General features: G+C 40.9%; 1 protein-coding gene across 1 annotated transcript in view; it reads right to left on the bottom strand.

The window, feature by feature from the left end:
- The window catches only part of PSENEN (presenilin enhancer, gamma-secretase subunit), a 117,928-nt gene extending 104,342 nt beyond the window's left edge, over positions 1–13,586 (bottom strand). The window contains exons 1-2 of the mRNA XM_044080427.1: positions 13,037–13,586; positions 5,540–5,638 (exon numbers count right to left, since the gene is read on the bottom strand). Of these exons, the coding sequence (XP_043936362.1) occupies positions 5,540–5,600 (61 nt within the window). The 5' untranslated portion in view covers positions 5,601–5,638; positions 13,037–13,586. The remainder of the gene's footprint in view (positions 1–5,539; positions 5,639–13,036) is intronic.
- Positions 13,587–18,339: the final 4,753 nt, after the last annotated feature.

Raw genomic sequence — 18,339 nt, 5'->3', positions numbered from 1 at the left:
ACAACCACACAAGTACTTAGCCTAGTACCTACCTATGAACCTATAAATGTATGATGTGGCAATCTGCCCAAAGGCATTTATAAGCCTAGCCAGAATGTGTTGGCTTTCACCGCCCCCTTAAATTAGTTCCCTGTGCCTCTGTCCAGCAAGTGATCCCCGGGGTAAACTTTCCGTTTCCCATCCACTCAACAAGGTTTCCCTTGAAGAGGGTTAGCGAGGAGCTCTGCCTAATGTAGACTGGAATCTTGTTCCAATGCAAGGGAAGTCTGTAGGACAAGAAATCTATCCCTCCAGCACATCCTACTTATTGCTGTGGTGAGGTTTAGATCACTAGAGCGTGTGGCTCGAGGGGATATGGTTTTCTTTAGGTGGAGCATGTCCATCAATTCTGGGTTGGACATGGCCTTGTATGTCAGGAAGAGATCACCTCTGAGTAGGCGGTATGCAACCGAGTACAGCTGGAGTTTCTTCAGTCGAGCTGCACAGGACATCTGTTTGAGGCCATTGATCCTCTTGGTGAGGTACTTCTGTAGTCTTTCCAGCTACTGCAGGTGTCTTGTAAGGTACATCCCAAATGGCACGTTGTACTCTGTGATGGGTCTGATGAGTGATGAGTAGAGGGGCACAATGACCTCTTTTGGTCTGGATGCCCCATAGAAGGATTTTCTAACCACTCTGGCAATGTGATTACCAAAGGAGAGATATCTACTTGGGTCTGCAGATCCCTTATTACGTCTTCCGTATTCAGGGAACTACCACCTATGTGGTAGTTTGTGGGTACTTTGTTTTCTCCAAAGGGGATGACTATGCACTTTTTGGCATTTAGCTTGAGGCCATGATTTTGACACCAGGTGTTCATCTCAGTGAGACCCTTTTGGAGGATGTCTGTGTCAGCAGGAGGGTCAATTATAGCCCCTAGTTTGCAGTAGTCTGTGAACTTGGTCAGCCATAGTCCTCCTGTGCTTGCCTGTACCTCTGAGAAGTATATGCCGAACAGGAAGGGCCTAGGACTGAGCCCTAGGGAATGCCACTTGTAACAGGTTTAGAGTCGGACCTAGCTCCCACAACTCACACCATGTGGGTTCTGTCCATGAGCCAGTTGGCAACACATCTTGTGAAGTAGGGGTTTTATGTTCAGGCTGGTGAGCTTGTCTATAATACCAGAATGGAGAATGGTGTCGAAAGCCTTTGTGAGGTCGAGGTAGGCTCTGTGTACCACCTTTCCCTCATCTATAGCCTTGGCAACTGTCTCAAAGTCGTCCACCAGGTTTAGGAGGCATGCACTGCCCTTAAAGTAGAACTGGGTAGGGTCCAGTGTTTGGTGGTTCCCAGTGCCTCTGTTAATGAGTTCCATGATGATGCGCTCCATAGCCTTGCAGACCAAGCTAGTCAGGCTTATAGGGCGATAATTCCCGGGGTCTGTTGTGGCTCCACCTTTGTGGAGCGGAATAACAGTTGCTGTGCGCCACTCTATGTGCATGTAGCCTATGGAGAGGCTGAGTTTGAACAGTGTGCTTAGGTGAGGGGTTAGTTCGTCTTTGAGCTAGTGTAGGACGCAGCCTGGGACACCATCCGGTACCACTGATGGAGTTTTTGGCTTTGGAGAGGGCCGTTTTAACCTGAGTGTCTGTGATTTCAGGGGTTCTGCATTCTTCTTGTAAAGTTATGGGCCCTTTTGGGGGTGAGAGGGGGGTAAAGTTTGCAAACCTGTCTGCCAGGATGTTGGCGATATCAGTCGGTTCAGTGTATTTTGTGCACTAACTCCAAGCAGATCTGAGCATTGCCACTTAGATTCTTGACACAGCTAAAAAGAATGCCTTGTGGTTATCTTTGGAGTCCTTGGCAATTTTTCTTTCGAAGCTTGCCTTGGATGATTTTAAGAGGGATCGTAGTTTCTTGCCAATACTGATCAGGGATGTCTTCCCTTCTTGAGATTTTACTCTTTTCTGTACTAGTTTCCTCCTCCTATTGTATAACTTGTTTATGGCAGGGGTCCACCAGACTGGTTTCCTTTTCTTGGAGGAGTGAGTCTTGGCTTTGCTTGGGATAGCACGATCTATGCATTCTTGTAGGTGCCCATAAAATGCATTAATAAAGGATTTTACAGCTTTGACAGCGTTATTCTTTAGCATGGGGGCTTTGAAAACTTTCCACCTCGGTCTTAAGTAACGTGAAGTTTGCTTTTTGAAAAGTTTTTCACGGTGGTTTCCTTGTCTGGGAATGGGGGTGGAATGTGGATATCCAGAGTGATTCATTTATAGTCAGATCTAACCAGCGAGGGGTTGACCTCCATTGTGGAACACCGGTCACCCATGTTGGTGATGACCAGGTCCAATATGCTGGCACCTCTGGTGGGAGTGTTGACCAGTTGATCCAGGGCATTTGAGTTTATAAATTCTAGGAAATGTTGGGCAAGGAAGTTAGTACTCGAGTAGTTCTCCCAGTTAATGTTTGGGTAATTGAAACTATCCAACATTAGGGTGGTTGGTAGGACCTTTGTGTTTCCCCAGTGTTTCCAGAAATGCGGAATAGGGGTCCTGGGACATGGTGGGTGATCTGTAGCAAGCCACAATTTGAATTGCAGTTTGCCCGTTGTTAGTTGCACATGGATGATCTCAGAGGCATCGTGCTGTGCCACTAACCTGGAGGTGTGGGTATCCTTGATGAATATGGAAATGCCCCTGCCTTTTGTATTTCAGTCTGGGTTCTGTGGCTGAAATGTATGGTATGAGTTGTAGCCTGGTACTGCTGGGGTGCTCTCTGGAGCCTTAAGCCAGGTTTCTGTTACTGCACATATCGATTTTCTCCATACGGAGGAGTGCCTCGAGTGCTTGCATTTTGAGGTTTACACTTCTGGCACTGAGTAGCTTTACCCTCAGTTGTTTGTTACTTCTGCTATTTACAGCAGTGGGTTTGTCTTTTGAGTCTTGCCTGAAAAAGGCACTATGGGATGGCAAGTGCCTTGGTCAGTATTCGAAAGCCTAAGGGCGACGAGCAAGCCATCTCTAGCGAAGCAGCGTGGCTTGTCGTGCATGTCATCCCAGGTGGACAGACACTGGACCCCATTTGAATGACACCAGAAACTTAGCCAACTGTTGAAATTGACAATTTTTTCTTTATACCGTGGTATCATTCTTGGTGAGGGCAGGATGCTACTCAGGGTCATACAGGCCTGGGCTACGTGAACAGACAGCTCTTCCATATCTCTTTTCATGTAGTCCAGGGAGGTATGGTTCAGGTCATTCACACCAACATGGACAATGACACAGTGGTATTTGTACTTGTTCTGGAGTGACCAGAGTGCTTGTGTTATGTGGCGGATCCTGGCACCCGACAGGCAGCTAACAGTAACCTTCTCCTTATTCAGACTAGTTAGTGGGACGTCAATGTGCCTGACTATAGTGTCAATTACTAGTGTGTTGGGTATGTTATTTTGCCTTATGGGCTGTGATTGCATGGCACACTGGTTTTGTGAAGTATGTATTTCATGGTTTACTTTGTGGGGGTGGAGGTTGCTTGGACGTCTGCTTTGGAGGTCTCTGTTGCTTTTGCAGATTTTTATTTAGAGCCTCTGAGTATGTTTGTGTGTATTTGTGTGTGTTTTTGCCGGTGCTGGTTTAATGGGTCAATGTGAGACCGGTGGTGTGATGCAAGTATTTCCTTTCTCCTCCTGTCTGATCCAGTCTTGGGATGTGAGAACTTAGCCTCCAATTTGGCTGTATAATTGCTTATCTCGCATGTATTACTGTTTGGTGGTAGGAGGAGAAAGTTGTCTGTGTACATGAGGCAGTTGTAACATTGCCTCAAAATGCTCAGACTCACCAGTTGGACTGGAGAGTACACCTGAAGATGCCCTTTGGACATGCCTGGACAGGTACCGTGAACTGTTTTACTGATTGGCTGGTAAGGTCGAATAGAGAGCCTTGTCCTTCTGTACAGTATGGGGGGGGGTCTAGTGCTAGGGTTTATAAGTGCTTGCTATGAGTTTTGAGCAAGTGCCGGGCTGAGAAATGAATGGCTTAAGTTGAAAGTTTGTCTAGTTCCAAGGGAAAAATTGAAGAGGAAACTTTGTGGAGCCAGGAATAGTTGTACCCTAGCTAACAGGCGCTGCCCGCCGAGCAAATGCAGTTTTTTTATAGCAGGGAAATGAGAGAAATTAGCCCAAAATGGCCAATAAACAATTTCTGGGCTGAACCCACTCCTACAGGTACAGATAGGCTGCTCAAATCTCCCCTCTCTCACAGGTGAACAGAGAAACTTCTTTCTATTCAAGTAAGATATGGGCAAACACAGAGATTTGTAACACAGCCTTGAATTCAGCACTAACCTGAAAACTGGACTATACTAGCTTAGAAAGGCGGGAATTACTCAATTAACCAGAAAAAAGCTCAAACTGAGCCCTGTTCCAGCAGTCTTCAGACAAGTTTTATCTGCATACTCCTGCCACTAGGATGCAGGGGAACCTTCTCCAAAATAAGATGGCCTGGATCAGTGCTCAAGTTATACGAACAAAGCTAGATTTAGCAGGCCTGAATCTGGTCTAAGCTACAGCAACAAGGAACACCAATTTCAGAAAGAAACAGTTCAAATAAGCAAGCACAATAAGCCCGTGACCAGAAGTTCCCAGCTCAGAAGGGCAGAATCCAGCCTCTCCTCCCACGAGAGTGCAGACCACAAACCTTCTTAATGTAGAATAACTGGCCTTGCCCAAGTGCTTAAACCAGAACTAATACATTTTTAGAATAGCAGACACTGAGCCTTCAAAATCAGCAATTCCCAGCTTAGAAGGCTGTAAGCTACCTGTCCTGCCACAACAGTGCAGACCACAAACCTTCTTAAAGTAAAACAATTAGTATGAAACCAAAGTGCTTAAACCAAAAGACTTAGAATAACAGTTACAATTTAATCAGGCTACTACAAAGCAGTAATAAATGCAGCATAATAAATAAAATTGAGTACTTTTAAGAAGAGGCGAAAGCAAAACAAAGTAGGAGGAAACACAAATACAGTAAAAGTAGATGAATAAAGTGCATTTTATTTGTTAGTAAAGTGCAAGGAGAGAGGAAGGAAAAACCTAAGTGGGCTGGCCTTCTCAAATCTTCTCTCTGTATTAAGCAGAGTGAACACTAGACTCAGAACATGATCTCACTGTACTTGGTTAAGTGAGCAAATGAGATGGATCCAGGAGGAGTGTTCAAATACAGACTTACAGGAGGGGTGGGCATTTCCAGAGCCATCAACATTAACGCCAAGACAAGATGAGGGAAGGTGGGTGGGGAACTAACTGCAGAGAGACACAACACACTATTAAGTGAAACAATTAAGTATCAGAAAAAAATAAAATACAGTACTTTTTAAAACTGCAAGTTCGCTTTTAACTTCAGCTTCTAATGCAGGTGCTTGTAGCCAACCAAGTCTCTCAGAAATTGAGCATAAAATGAATTCTCAAACTTTGTGGCTAGCACTTAAAAAGTACAGAGGAAACCCTCTAGGCCAACAGTTAAATATCAGATAAAGAAGTGAGGAGACCACCCCTTACCTAAATAGTACTTCCTGCAGAGGTTGAGCTTTTCCTCATTGGATACCCGTTCCAAATTCATCTTTAGTAGAAAGATCTTCAGTACTGCACGTGGAAAAACTAAAGCCAGAGGGGAGAGAGAGAAAAACAAAAACACAAACAGGATACCATTATTCACAATACTGCACTCTTAGTTCACTCAGTGGATTCAATGCCATACAAAAGGTAAAAAAAAGTAGTTTGCTACAGTATTAGTCAAAGTCATGTAACGATTACCTACATACAAAACTCAGTGGTAAATGACTGAGTAAATATAATATTCCTTGGCTTCACACAGTCTCTCTCACTCGCACCAAAGTCAGAAAATGGTTATACAGATCCATACTGTTTGTGAATACATTCAAAGAAATAATGGTACAACCTATTTCAACTTGTTATCCACAGACACACACAAAACCCATCCCTGACAAGCCACTTCTAGTGTTTAACAATCATCAAGTACAAGCCCTTTGCTTTCACACACTATTTATTGTCTCACCTAACCTCAAAAATAACCATATTCTGTCATCTCATGACAGCTGAGTAACATCACAGGTACTTAATAGACTACTGATCAGTGAGAATTGTAAGCCTAGCTTTACATTCCCACTGGTAGTTTTTTTGCCCTTAGGTTTGGAATACAAATAACCTAGAGATATGACGAGCAAGGATATGTTGGGACATTTACATGTTTTCCCTATCCATGAGAGCCAGGGGTGCTAAACCGGGTCTGAATTTATGGTTACGCCTCCATTCATTAAAATTACATTTGAACAGTCAGAAGTATTTTTATTTAGATGGGGGGGGGGGGGGGGAACAATTCCACAGAAGCAGTATTATCTACAATACAAACCTATCCCTCCAACATGTTAAAGAGAATGAGATTTCTTGAGCTGAGGATACCATTAGACTTGCAAATGTGAAATAGGTCTGACAGAATAAGGTCTGGTGATGCTCTATGCAGAAGACAGAGGGTCCTCTTAGTAAGTAACCTGTATGATGCATCAGCTCCGTATCACTTAACTCACTTGAGTTTCACAAACCAGTAGGTTAACTTGCCAGAAAGATTCATCATTGGGTGAAACAGTTAGTGATCTTTTAAAACACTTATCAACTTTATTCTAAAAATATCCCAAACTTCTATACCTTTTACACTTTCTGCCTTATGCTGCTCCGATTCACCATAACAATAACTACAACTCATGCATTTGCCAAGTTTACCATAGTCTGCTTCTCACGCACTTGCACATTTTAACCCTGACACCATTTCAAATTTGCCATTTTCTCTGCATTTTAACTCACACACAAATCACTTAGTATACTGAAGTAAGCTTTTGTTTCTTTACTAGTTCAACCTGTCCAGCAATTTGTACTGCTTTTTCTGAAGTTAAATTCATGCCTAACGTTTGAGACACTTACATGTTAGTCAGCACAACTTCAGTTCTACCTCTAATCTATTTATCGTCCATTTCACTAAACCCATAGTTTTCAGCAAGTAAATGCAAATGCCTTACAGAAGCATCAACACATCCACCTTTAGCCTGTACATATCAGCGGAAGCATGTTTTTCATGAGCATATTTCTTTCTGGCACAAAACGTTCATGGGGTATAACTACTGACTAATATACAACACCCTTTGAGAATGAAAATGACATTTACACTGCCTCTGCTTCCTTTCCCATGGCACACAGTAAACTTTGTACCTGGATTTATTTGGTTTCTTTATCTAACTTGCTGCTATTCTGAAAGTGCAAAGCTGTGCCTCCATGCTGGCCAAGCAACTGGCTTTGCAAAGTCAGACTGGTCTGGTGGGTTAAACTTAAGTCATGCTCAATGAAAAAATAGTATACCACAGCTAAACAAATGATATGTGGTGAAGCGACCAAAACTATAAAACTACTAACTCCCAGTAAAACCAGCTTACTCTGAACTTGGTAGAAAATACCAAACATTTCAGTGCAGTTTCTCTCACTACAATAGTGATTTTGGTTTCATGTCCTGAAGAAGCTACCAGTTCTTACACCATGTAATAATGCATAATGTCATGATATATCAACATTTGGAGTATAAAGAGCAACATTTAAAAATGTACAAAATTGCAACACGGCAAGAATGTTAACACCATCTTCACTTATAACACACTAGCAAAGGGCTAATCACACTATGGGATAAAATACATCTTAAAACAGCAATGTCGTGAATTACTTCTTATGAGAAAAGTGAGAAAAGTCCACCTCACTTGCAGTTTAACTCAATCCCAAAATTTTTCTCCATACAATATGGTGGTGGTGCTGCGGTAGCGTTGTCGCCTCACAGTAAGACGTTGTCCTGTTTGATTCTCAGCTAGAGTGTCTTCTGTGTGGAGACATGCGTGAATGGGCGTACCTTTGTTGAAGGTTGTGCGTCAGGGCTGGCAACTCGGCACGTAAAAATCTACTGCCAATCATTAGCGGACTGGAGTTCCGCTGTGGCGACCCCTAACCGGGAAAAGCCGAAAGACACAACATACAATATGGCTCCAGTAACCAGTCTGTACTTTAATAAACCTTAGCTTCCTTTCTTTAAGATAAAAGGAAGGGAAAACCCTAACACTTTAGTTTAACCTCTCCAATGCTTTGGCACAGGATTTTGTCACCATCTACATGACATTCCACATTCACAGGGAGGGAAATCTGTAGTTTCCAGTTAGGTACTGCCCACAAGCTGAGGTCAACAAATGCTAGGGATTATGTAAATATTGACATAATCCTACTGTTTACTCACAGGCAGATTTTAGTCTGAAGACTTGGGGTTCATTAGCTTTGGGGGAGGGTTACCTGCACAATACTAACTTCATTTCCTCTCTGTGCTTCTTTATAATTTCACGGTGACATGTAGCAACAGGGTAAGCCACCTGGTGGTGTGTACATTGGCTCTAGAGGATTGTCAATATTCAAGTTTTGTTCACTTTTGCAACAGATAATTGAGGTGCTTTTGACATAGGTGCCCTTTCCAATCTGTTGCTTGTTTTGGCCCCACTGCTAAGTTTGTTGCATTAGAACAGAGCAAAAAAATGATGGAAGATGCCTTTAAATGGTTAGCACAGGAAGCACTGCTGCTGAGTGAGAAAGCATAACCAGGATATAAAAAAAACACAAAACGAACAAAAGGTCTAGAATATTTTGATGTATAATTGCATAAGCGTTGCACTATAATGGAAAAGAAAATCATAGCCGTTATAGAAGTAAAATACTTTTACAACTAAAAGCACATATTAGGTGACAATATAAAATACTGGACCGCACAGAGGTGTGGACCCAAAATACTGATTATCAGTATTACTCAAGGTCAAGTGTTTGCTGTTATCCCCTCAAACTGTTACTAACACTAAAGACAATAAAAATAAATTACAGTATTCCATTATTACCAAGTGTACTTCCCAAACAGCAGTTCTTGATTTTTGCTCAAAAATTTGCTCTGCCCCTCATAACAAACACATCCTAAAATTGGCAATTTACTGAGAGAAGGATGCAAATTACACTTAATAAACACTTTTTCTGAGGAGTCACTGAAGATTCTCTCAAACATTGAAGGGTGTTATTTTTACTGCATTTTAAGCGAAACCTGTTCTATTACAGTATGTACAAAAAAAAATAATAGTTAAGAAAAAAATATATTATTTATTTGAACCTTTTTTCCACTCATTATTAGTTTTGTGTTTCTTGAGAAAAGAAGTTGAAGGCTAGAAATGAAATATGCAGAAGCACCTAGATACTTACACACCTACCATACTATTTTGAGATCTAACACAAAACTGCAGTCCATGATTATCCATTATCAGAGATTTTTAATTCGACAACACTCTAGATTAAACACACATATCTGCTGTTGCAGGCACCAGGAATAGCAGAATTAATTTAAATTCCATTCCTTTTCAGCAACTACTATCAATACACAGGATCCAGCAGTGTTCACTCACTGTAATGGCAGGTTTGACACCTCAGGAAGTATAGGGGGTGTTAATAGTGGAAGAACTACAAGTCTTTACCCCCCCCCCAAACATAAAACTTGCAATTTAGCTACTTCCTTTGGCTGTAGCTGTATAACTGTTGGGAACAGTGTAAAAACAGGCTCTGAAAGAAACAAATTAGGGTCAATCAAGGAAAAATATAAAGTCCTGTTAGAGAAGGTGTGAAAGATGACTGCAACTCATATTACTGCTGCTTCATTTTAATTTCACGGTTTTCTCATGTCTAGCATGATTCATAAATGGGACTTGAAATGGATTTTGGGAGAGATTAAGAAAAAGAAAAGCAGGAAAACAAAAATCAAGATAATTTGGTTGGCCCCAATGGCTATTTTGTGGAAAATAACACAAGAAACAGGTGGAGTGATTTTAGATACATTAAAATAACCCAGAAAACAAAACACATCTTTATATGCACATATATTGTACATATTACACACACACACACACACACACACACACACACACTAATTTTAAATTCTAGTTTTCCTTTGAAGTGGTAATGCTACACAAACAGTATAAGCAGGAACATAATAGATAAACATTCTTATCACAATATGATATTGAGTTTTAGGCTTCAGTCTAAGGGTTAGGGAGGTTAGAGAGTTACTACATTTAAATGGTGTCGGTTACATAGAGCAACTGGGTTAAGTCATGCTCTTACCCCAGAGAGTTATTCCCATCACCATTGGTGACCAATGCCCTAAAAATTGCTACTAAAAAAGAAACACTGCATAATAAGGTATTTTATGTTGTAACAGTGTGTGGTAAGTTTGTAACAAAAGATGTCTATAATTTTATAATCCCTTCTCCGCTTAAATTTTACTGAAGCCAGAATTGTCACATCAACTGAAAGTGACTGAATTAAATAATTACGATTCAGGACACATCCACCATGTATCCAAACACAGTAACATACTTCTGTAAAAGGGAGTGGACTGATGTCCTTTTACAAAGAGGGCACATGGTCCACAATGATGGTTGTATCAACATCCATCTTCTATTCAACAAAGCCCTGGCTCCTACAGGTTACTGGCAGGTAATCTATGCCTGGCACACAAGGCACTCTAGGATCCAGCTCGGATGGATCTTTCGCACACCCATAAAATGAACAGCATCAGAACCACTAGATCCAAGGATTTAAATATTGCTCATAACACAAATAAGACATGTTGGTTCGACAGATACGTGTGTTAGAGTATCCCCACGCTCTGAAACAGGGCCCCCCATCTATGTAAAACAGAGTCCATCCATAAGTAACTTTGATCAATGGATGAGAAATTGGAAATTATTCACTCGGGGTCTGGCACATTTGTCTCTGATAAATACTGACAGTAATGCCCAAAGTAAAATACCCTCCAAATCACATGGCCTCTAGAAACGTATTTATTTTACATTTGCTGACTGGGCTAGTCTAGCTGGATACATGTCCATTTTCAGTAGAGGCCCACGGAGATAAGCTCCAAACATAAAAACATTACAAAAATAGAAATTACAAAATAAAATTACAAAATAGAAATTACAAAATAAAAATTCACTACTTACACTGAATAGCTTTCATGTGGAGATATGCGCCAAACATAGCAAAATTACTATATATGATACTTAAAAAGTTACTAAGGTTCTACTATATGAGAGAATTTAATAGTGTATGGGTTATAATTAAATAAAAAGTTTGTCTAAGAAGAGGAAAAGTAGTTTAGAGTTTTTGCAAGGGTGTTAGATATAAGGAGATACAGGTACACTTGTGGTACTAATGTTGCCATTTGTAAGTCAAAGAAGGATAACTAGAGATGTAGGTAGAGAAAAAAAAAAAAGATACATATGAGGGCTGAATAAAGTTAGCTTCTAGGATTAAAAGTTGAGAGGGAACAAAGCCCAGGAGGAGGGCATACAGCAAGAAGAGATAGTAATAGGAAAAGTAAGGTTTAGTCAGGTTTAGTGCAGGGACAGAGCCAATGATTTTTCTTGTGTTCTTTGAGGTGTTTTTTGGAGAGAGATGCGAGTGACATAGGAAGCTTGTTCCATATTTTTCCCACAACGTTGGTAAAAAGGGAGTCTCCAGCTTTGTTATTAGATTTGATATGGGCAATTAGTAGCTTATTAGCTGAACGGAGTGTCGCTAGATTTTTATATGGAGAGATCAAGTTAGAGAGGATTTGAGTATTATTTGGGTGATGAAGGATTTTTTGTGTGATCACTAGTTGATTATACACCAGCTGGTTTTGTAGTTCAGACCACCCGAGTTGTTTTAGAACCCACCACTGTCACAACCATAAAGGGGTGCCAGTGGCAAATCTTGCTATATTGTTATAGCTAGTTTCGAGCTTATTTAGATTAGATTTCAATAGATTGGTATATATAGGAAAGGCATAGGATAGAAGCGAGATGGGTCTGGGCAATGGTGGTTCTAGCTAGAGGTGTGAGGTAAGGTTTAATTCTATACAAGGAGCCAAGTTTTTTATTGACCATCAGTATAGTATTGTTGATATGACCGTCATAACTGAGGTCATTATCTATAGTAATGCCCAGGAGACGTGTAGTAGTATCAGGGGTAATAGTGGTACCATTGTTAGAGGTAATTGTGAAGTGGATGGATGGGGACTTTTGCCTGGGAGCAAAGAGTAACAATTTTGTTTTTTTTGGGTTAAGGAGGAGGCAATGGTCAGTAAACCAATTTTCAACAGTGTTAAATACTGTTTGGGTAAGGGTTTGAAGAGATATAGATGAATTAGAAGAACATATTAGAGTGGAGTCATCGGCATATTGAATACAGGTGGCTTGAGGAAAAACAATATTGAGGTCATTAATAAAAATGGAAAGTAAAAGAGGGCCTAATATAGAGGCTTGAGGGACTCCAATGTTTACGGGGAGGGTTGTGGATAGGTTATTATCCCATAGCACTGCAACATATCCACTCTTAACAAATGCCCATGATACAAAGAGACACAACTGGGTTGGGCTGCACTAGGTTAATGACTACCAGGACCTAAGCCTAATACATACCTATAAACCTATGCAAGCCAGAACTCTGAAGTTACGTAGTTATTTGGCAATATAATTTGCGACTCAACATCTAATTAAAGTTTTCAAATTTGCATACACAACAGCAGTTATAACCATAGTCTTAGATAAAATGGCATATATATCCCAGTAACTATTATTATCATTACTAATGTATAGAAAACAATAGCTCTCAATCTCTAATATTCAGGATGGCACAAAACCAGAAACAGAAAGAACAAAATCTCACAATCAGAGGCACTTTAAGTATTAATACTAGTAACTCAGCAAGGTGACAAACTAGGAAGAACTGTGATAATATCAGAATCCTTAACGTTAGCATTTGAAACTATTTAACTTCGTTTCACGACTTTACCATAACGTTTAAAACAAATATAACTTTTTTTGTTATATTATACTGTTTTTGTTTTTTACTTAACCCACTAAAAAGAACAACAATATTACGTACTTTAAATGTTTTCTACCAAACACAGAAACACGCTCAAACCCTTCCGTTTACATCCACTACTTCCGGCGTTTCACGCTTTTCCTGCTTCAACAAGCCGCACCTCTTGAAAGGACACTCTTTTCGGTTGTTAACACTTTAATGGTCAAAACACTATTCCTTATGGTGATTAAATTGAAAAAGAAATTTAAAGACAGAACGATGTGGTCACTACTACAGAGCCGAAACCACACAACTCTCATCAGAGGCTTCCAGTACCACGCGGAATAAAAATCGTATGTGCAATGGGAATTGTAGTTTTGCATCTGTGTTTCTCGTGCGCCCACGTTTTTTTCTGTCCAGGGAGACTCAGGAGCAGGTTCAGAATGTCTGAAGGGTAGAGCCAGGCACACTCTTTGGACGCTAGATTACATGTTTTCTGAGCACTAATACAAACATTGAGGTCTTAACAGACCATATTATATCTATAACACTCTAAATGAATGCATCTAACAACAAGTATATAGCTTGCTAACAGAGGAAAGCAAATCTAAAAACAATATCCGTAATACTGCAGCTGAAAATGTTATACACATTAACTGCTGGGATAGCAGCACCTTGAATGACGTGCCCGTTTTTAAATGCCATATGTGTGTAGCGGACCAACTTGGGGGTAGCACTGCTGGGTTGCCACCTTTTCAAATGTCCAAAGTGGGACATTTTTTGTAGAAATGTGAAATTTTGTAGTGCAAAACATATCCATAACCAATGCATAGGACAGAACTTCACTTCTTTGCCAAAATAAAAGCTTATTCATTTAATATTTAATTTGCTTACACTATTTCTTACAGTATTTAGGTGTTTCAAATGCAAAATAACTGAATTATGTAATTATTAAAGAAAACTTAGGATATATTTATTGCCCTAAAATCTCAGGACATTTAACATTTGTTCGTTTTTTTTCAGCAGGACACAACTGCCCAAAGAGGCACTGTCCCCTCACAAAGAGGGACAGGTGGTAACACCAGCAATAAGAGGTTTTTTTTAAGTGCAAAATGGAATTCATTGATTACACCCCTGGGAATGATAATCCATAGTGCTCCATCTCAACTGATAGTGGACAACTTTTTGAAAGAGTTATTAACTGTAGCTCTGGCCTCTCACTTCCAGACATAGCTTTCAACCTTCCATGTCCAAAATGAGGAACACTCATGGCTCCCAACCTTCAATCTCCAAAATGAGGAACACTAGCCATAATGTGGAACACATACTAACAACTTCAACTAGGAAGGTCATAGGATAGTTAAAATATGCTGGGTTTACTTACAAAACATATTTTAATGAATTAATATGATTCTTTCTATTTACCATGGATATCAATTAAAAAAAACTCTTATATGCTGCGGTGGTGGTGCTGCTGTAGTGTTGTCGCCTTACAGTTAGACGTTGCACGTTCGATTCTCAGTTAGAGCGTCTTCTGTGTGTCGACATGCATGAATGGGCATTCCTTCGTTGATGGTTGTGCATTAGGCCCGGCAAGCCAGCATGTAAAAATCTACTGCCAATCGTTAGCGGACTGGAGTTCCGCTGTGGCGACCCCTAACCGGGAAAAGCCGAAAGACAAGTTTTATCAATTAAAAAATTCTTAATGCTGAATGTATGACAGACCCTTTCAATTTGGAAATTTGAGGAACATGAACTTTTTAAGACCCCAAATGAGGTACATTCCTCATAACAAAGTACACTTGAGAGGTATGCTTCCAGGATCAGGGACAAATCCTATCTGATACTGTGGTGCCGAGTCTCAGAGCACTCCTGAGTGTGTGTTATTTACACAATAGCACACCCAGTTGGGCATTATTGCTTGCAAAGCTACCTCTCTGAAGCAGATAGCAGAACTTAAAACACTTTAAAAAATTGTCTATCAAACGGGTTGAATTTGCGCGCAGCTGTTTCCTTACTTTGACAGTAGCTACTGCTAGTCATAAAAAGCAACGTACCAATTTGCGCATAAAAGGCTGGAGTGGTACATCTTTGATAAATAGCTAATGCCTAAATCATAGCAATTTAATTGTAAGGCCTAGACAAAGCCGTAGCTGACCTTAGGCATAGGCTAACTAGGTGACCGCTTTAGCAGAGGCACTTTTCAAGCATTTATTTGTTTATTTTTTGTACTAAATAAATAGTTTCTTTAAAATGTGTTGAATGAATACAGGAAACACTGAAGAGTAAGACAAAATGTGATAAAAATGAAGAAAAAGTGATCTGAATGGTGTAGATAGACCAGAATGAGTACAGCAGGTGGTGTGTGTGGGGGGTACTGTGGATCCTTTTTGCCTAGGGCACCAGCTTACCAAAGGCCAGCCCTGGACAAAGGCTATATTGTTGATCGGGCCATACCATTGAACTGCTATGATTCAAACGAATCTACCTGATAAGGCCGACAACCCAAAAGACCGACAACGATATGAGCGACACCAGAAGGACGACATTTTAAATAGCTGACAACTATAAACCCCGACACTCAAAACACCGACAATCAGAACACCGCCAAAGTAATACAGATAATGTTGCGAACATCACTGTGTTAAACTACGCACGTAGAATGATGTATGAAACTCTACTGGCAGCAGTTGAAAAGTGGATTTTGGAAGATGGGAGTTCCAATAGTAGCTGCATGTCATACAAAGCTCCCTACCAATTGAAATAAATCAACAAATTTGAAATTCCAACACCCGTGAACCCAATAGCAAACTAGGTTAACGCACAACAAGTGTATAGCTTAATGGTACAGAGGAAATTGTAATTACATTTTCAAAAGCCTTGCAATAGCCTTAACCCCTTAATGAAATCCAAGGGTGTATACTGCTCATTACTGACTAATACACTTTGAAATTGCCGGTGTCTAGTGATTAACTTCCTCTTCTTTGGAGAAGGTACGCAGCCTGTGGATAAACCTGGTCGATTTCTTTGAAACAGTCACCAAGGCCATTGACAAGGGGAAGGTGGTCCACACAGCCTACCTGGACCTCGCAAAAGCCTTCGATACAATACCACACTCGGGCATTATAGATAAGCTCACCAGCTTAAATATAAACCCCTATGTCACTAGATGGGTTGCAAACTGGCTCAAGGACAGAACCCACATGGTTAGAATAGCTGGAGCCATGTCAGACTCCAAACCAGTTACAAGTGGCGTCCCACAAGGCTCAGTCTTGGGACCTCTCTTGTTCGGTATATATTTCTCGGAGGTACAGGCCAACATGGAAGGACTGTGGCTGACCAAGTTCGCAGATGACTGCAAACTGGGCGCCATAATAAACTCTCCAGCCGACACAAGCATCCTACAAAAGGGCCTCATAGAAACAGACAACTGGTGCCAGAGCCATGGCCTCAAGCTAAACGCCAAAAAGTGTATAGTCATCCCCTTTGGCAAAACAAAGTGCCCACAAATTACCACATAGGTGGTAATCCATTAAGTAAGAAAAGTAATTAGGGACCTGGGGACCGTTTGATAGCATCTCTCTCTCAATTGACAATCACAAAGGTGGTTAGAAAAACATTTTATATAGCCCACCTAATCATGAAGGGATTCACATCTAGAACAGGGGAGGTCATCATGCCTCTTTACTCATCCCTCATCAGGCCCATAATTGAGTACAATGCCCCTTTTGGGATGTACCTTACCAGACACCTGCAGAAACTGGAAAGACCCCAAAAGTACCTCACCAAGAGGATCAAGGGGCTCAAACAGATGCCATATGCTGCCCGGTTAAAGAAACTCCAGCTCTACTCAGTGGCATACCGCCTGCTCAGAGGCGATCTGTGCCTGACGTATAAAGCCATGTCCAACCCGGAATTAATGGACATGCTGCACCTCAGAAAATCCAAATCCCATCGAGCTACGCGCTCGAGGGACTTAAACCTCAGCACTGAAATAAATAGGACATGCTGGAGAGACAGATTCATAACCCAGAGGCTCCCTTCACTCTGGAATAAAATCCCAGTCCAGGTTAGGCAGAGTCCCTCATTGACTCTCTTCAAGAGGAATCTTGATGAGTGGATGGGAGATCGTAGGTTTACCCCGGGTATCACTTCTGTGTCACTGTTAGACAGAGGCACAGTATACTAACCTCGAAAAAGGGCATAGCAAAATTAATTTAAAATGGGTGGCGAAAGCCATACACACTCTGGCTAGGCTTATAAATGCCCTAGGGCAGATAGCCTAGTATGAACCTATGAACCTATATCCTATTTCTGAGTTCATCCACACGGTTTTGCTCTCATACTAATCTGTGTAACGGGTAACTCAGGTTAGTTCCCCTATCACCTAGGAGACATTTCAGCCTCCTATGCCACTCCTCCACTGTGTTTTGGGTTTGCAGTAGAAACAAGTCATTTAAATCACTCACATTCCAAAAAGATATTGGAAAGAGTGGCGGAAACCTCATTGTAGCACTTGTTCTAGTGTGAAAGTGTCTCCTCTTTCCAAAAATATGTCAGTCAGAGAAATATTTATTGATGTCTGCCTTCTGTGGGGAAGGTAGCCTGCAGTTAATTGAATGTTACTTGCACTTCATCTTCCTGTAAGAATGCTAATGCAATCAGAGATTTCACAGCAAGTTGGAATTCCTGGGAAGTATTACACAAAGAAGCCAAACCTAATGACTGTACTTTACACCAGATATTCTGGCCAAAGTGAAATAAACACCCCTTCAACCGCACTTCAGGAATGTTGAGTCTGATCCTTTTCCATGCAGCTATTCCAAAATCACAGAGTACAAATCTGAGTTGCACGTCAAATCTGTTATCTGTCAGCAAGAAAAATATGCTGTGCCCACAGATAACTGTACGCCTTTAGTGACTTTTTAGACACGAACGCATATAGTAGGGTATAGATTTACTATGTGTTCCGTATTGCACCAATGCGTGAATACTATATAATTGGCAAACAGTTACACCCCTTGCAAAGAATGTACCATCCATGAGCCTGATAGTAGCACCGCTTAAGTCATGCAAATCATTTAATGTGGTAAACACCAGAACAGTAGTTTCAGTGGCAGCATCTGACATCACTTTACTGACAGAATTACCAGATTTCAGTGGGAACTTAGTGAAATCTATGTTTAATAGTGTCAACTCCTCTGTGCTACTCAGTCCACACTTTTGACATCTGATACGGTTCACCTGCTGTAATAGGGCTCATCTATGTGGAACACAGTGTATTGTGTCTAGAGAAGTTGAAGCTAGTACATCTTCTACTATTAGACATGGTGTGTCCCTACTTAACTCGGCTCTAGTTTTCAAATCACTACAGACTACGTACC

This window comes from Protopterus annectens, chromosome 8.part0 (genome assembly GCF_019279795.1).
Source record: "Protopterus annectens isolate FY-2018-M chromosome 8.part0, PAN1.0, whole genome shotgun sequence".
NCBI lineage: Eukaryota > Metazoa > Chordata > Ceratodontiformes > Protopteridae > Protopterus > Protopterus annectens.
Note: the sequence above shows the minus strand (reverse complement) of the source record. Positions and strands in the feature narration are given on the sequence as shown.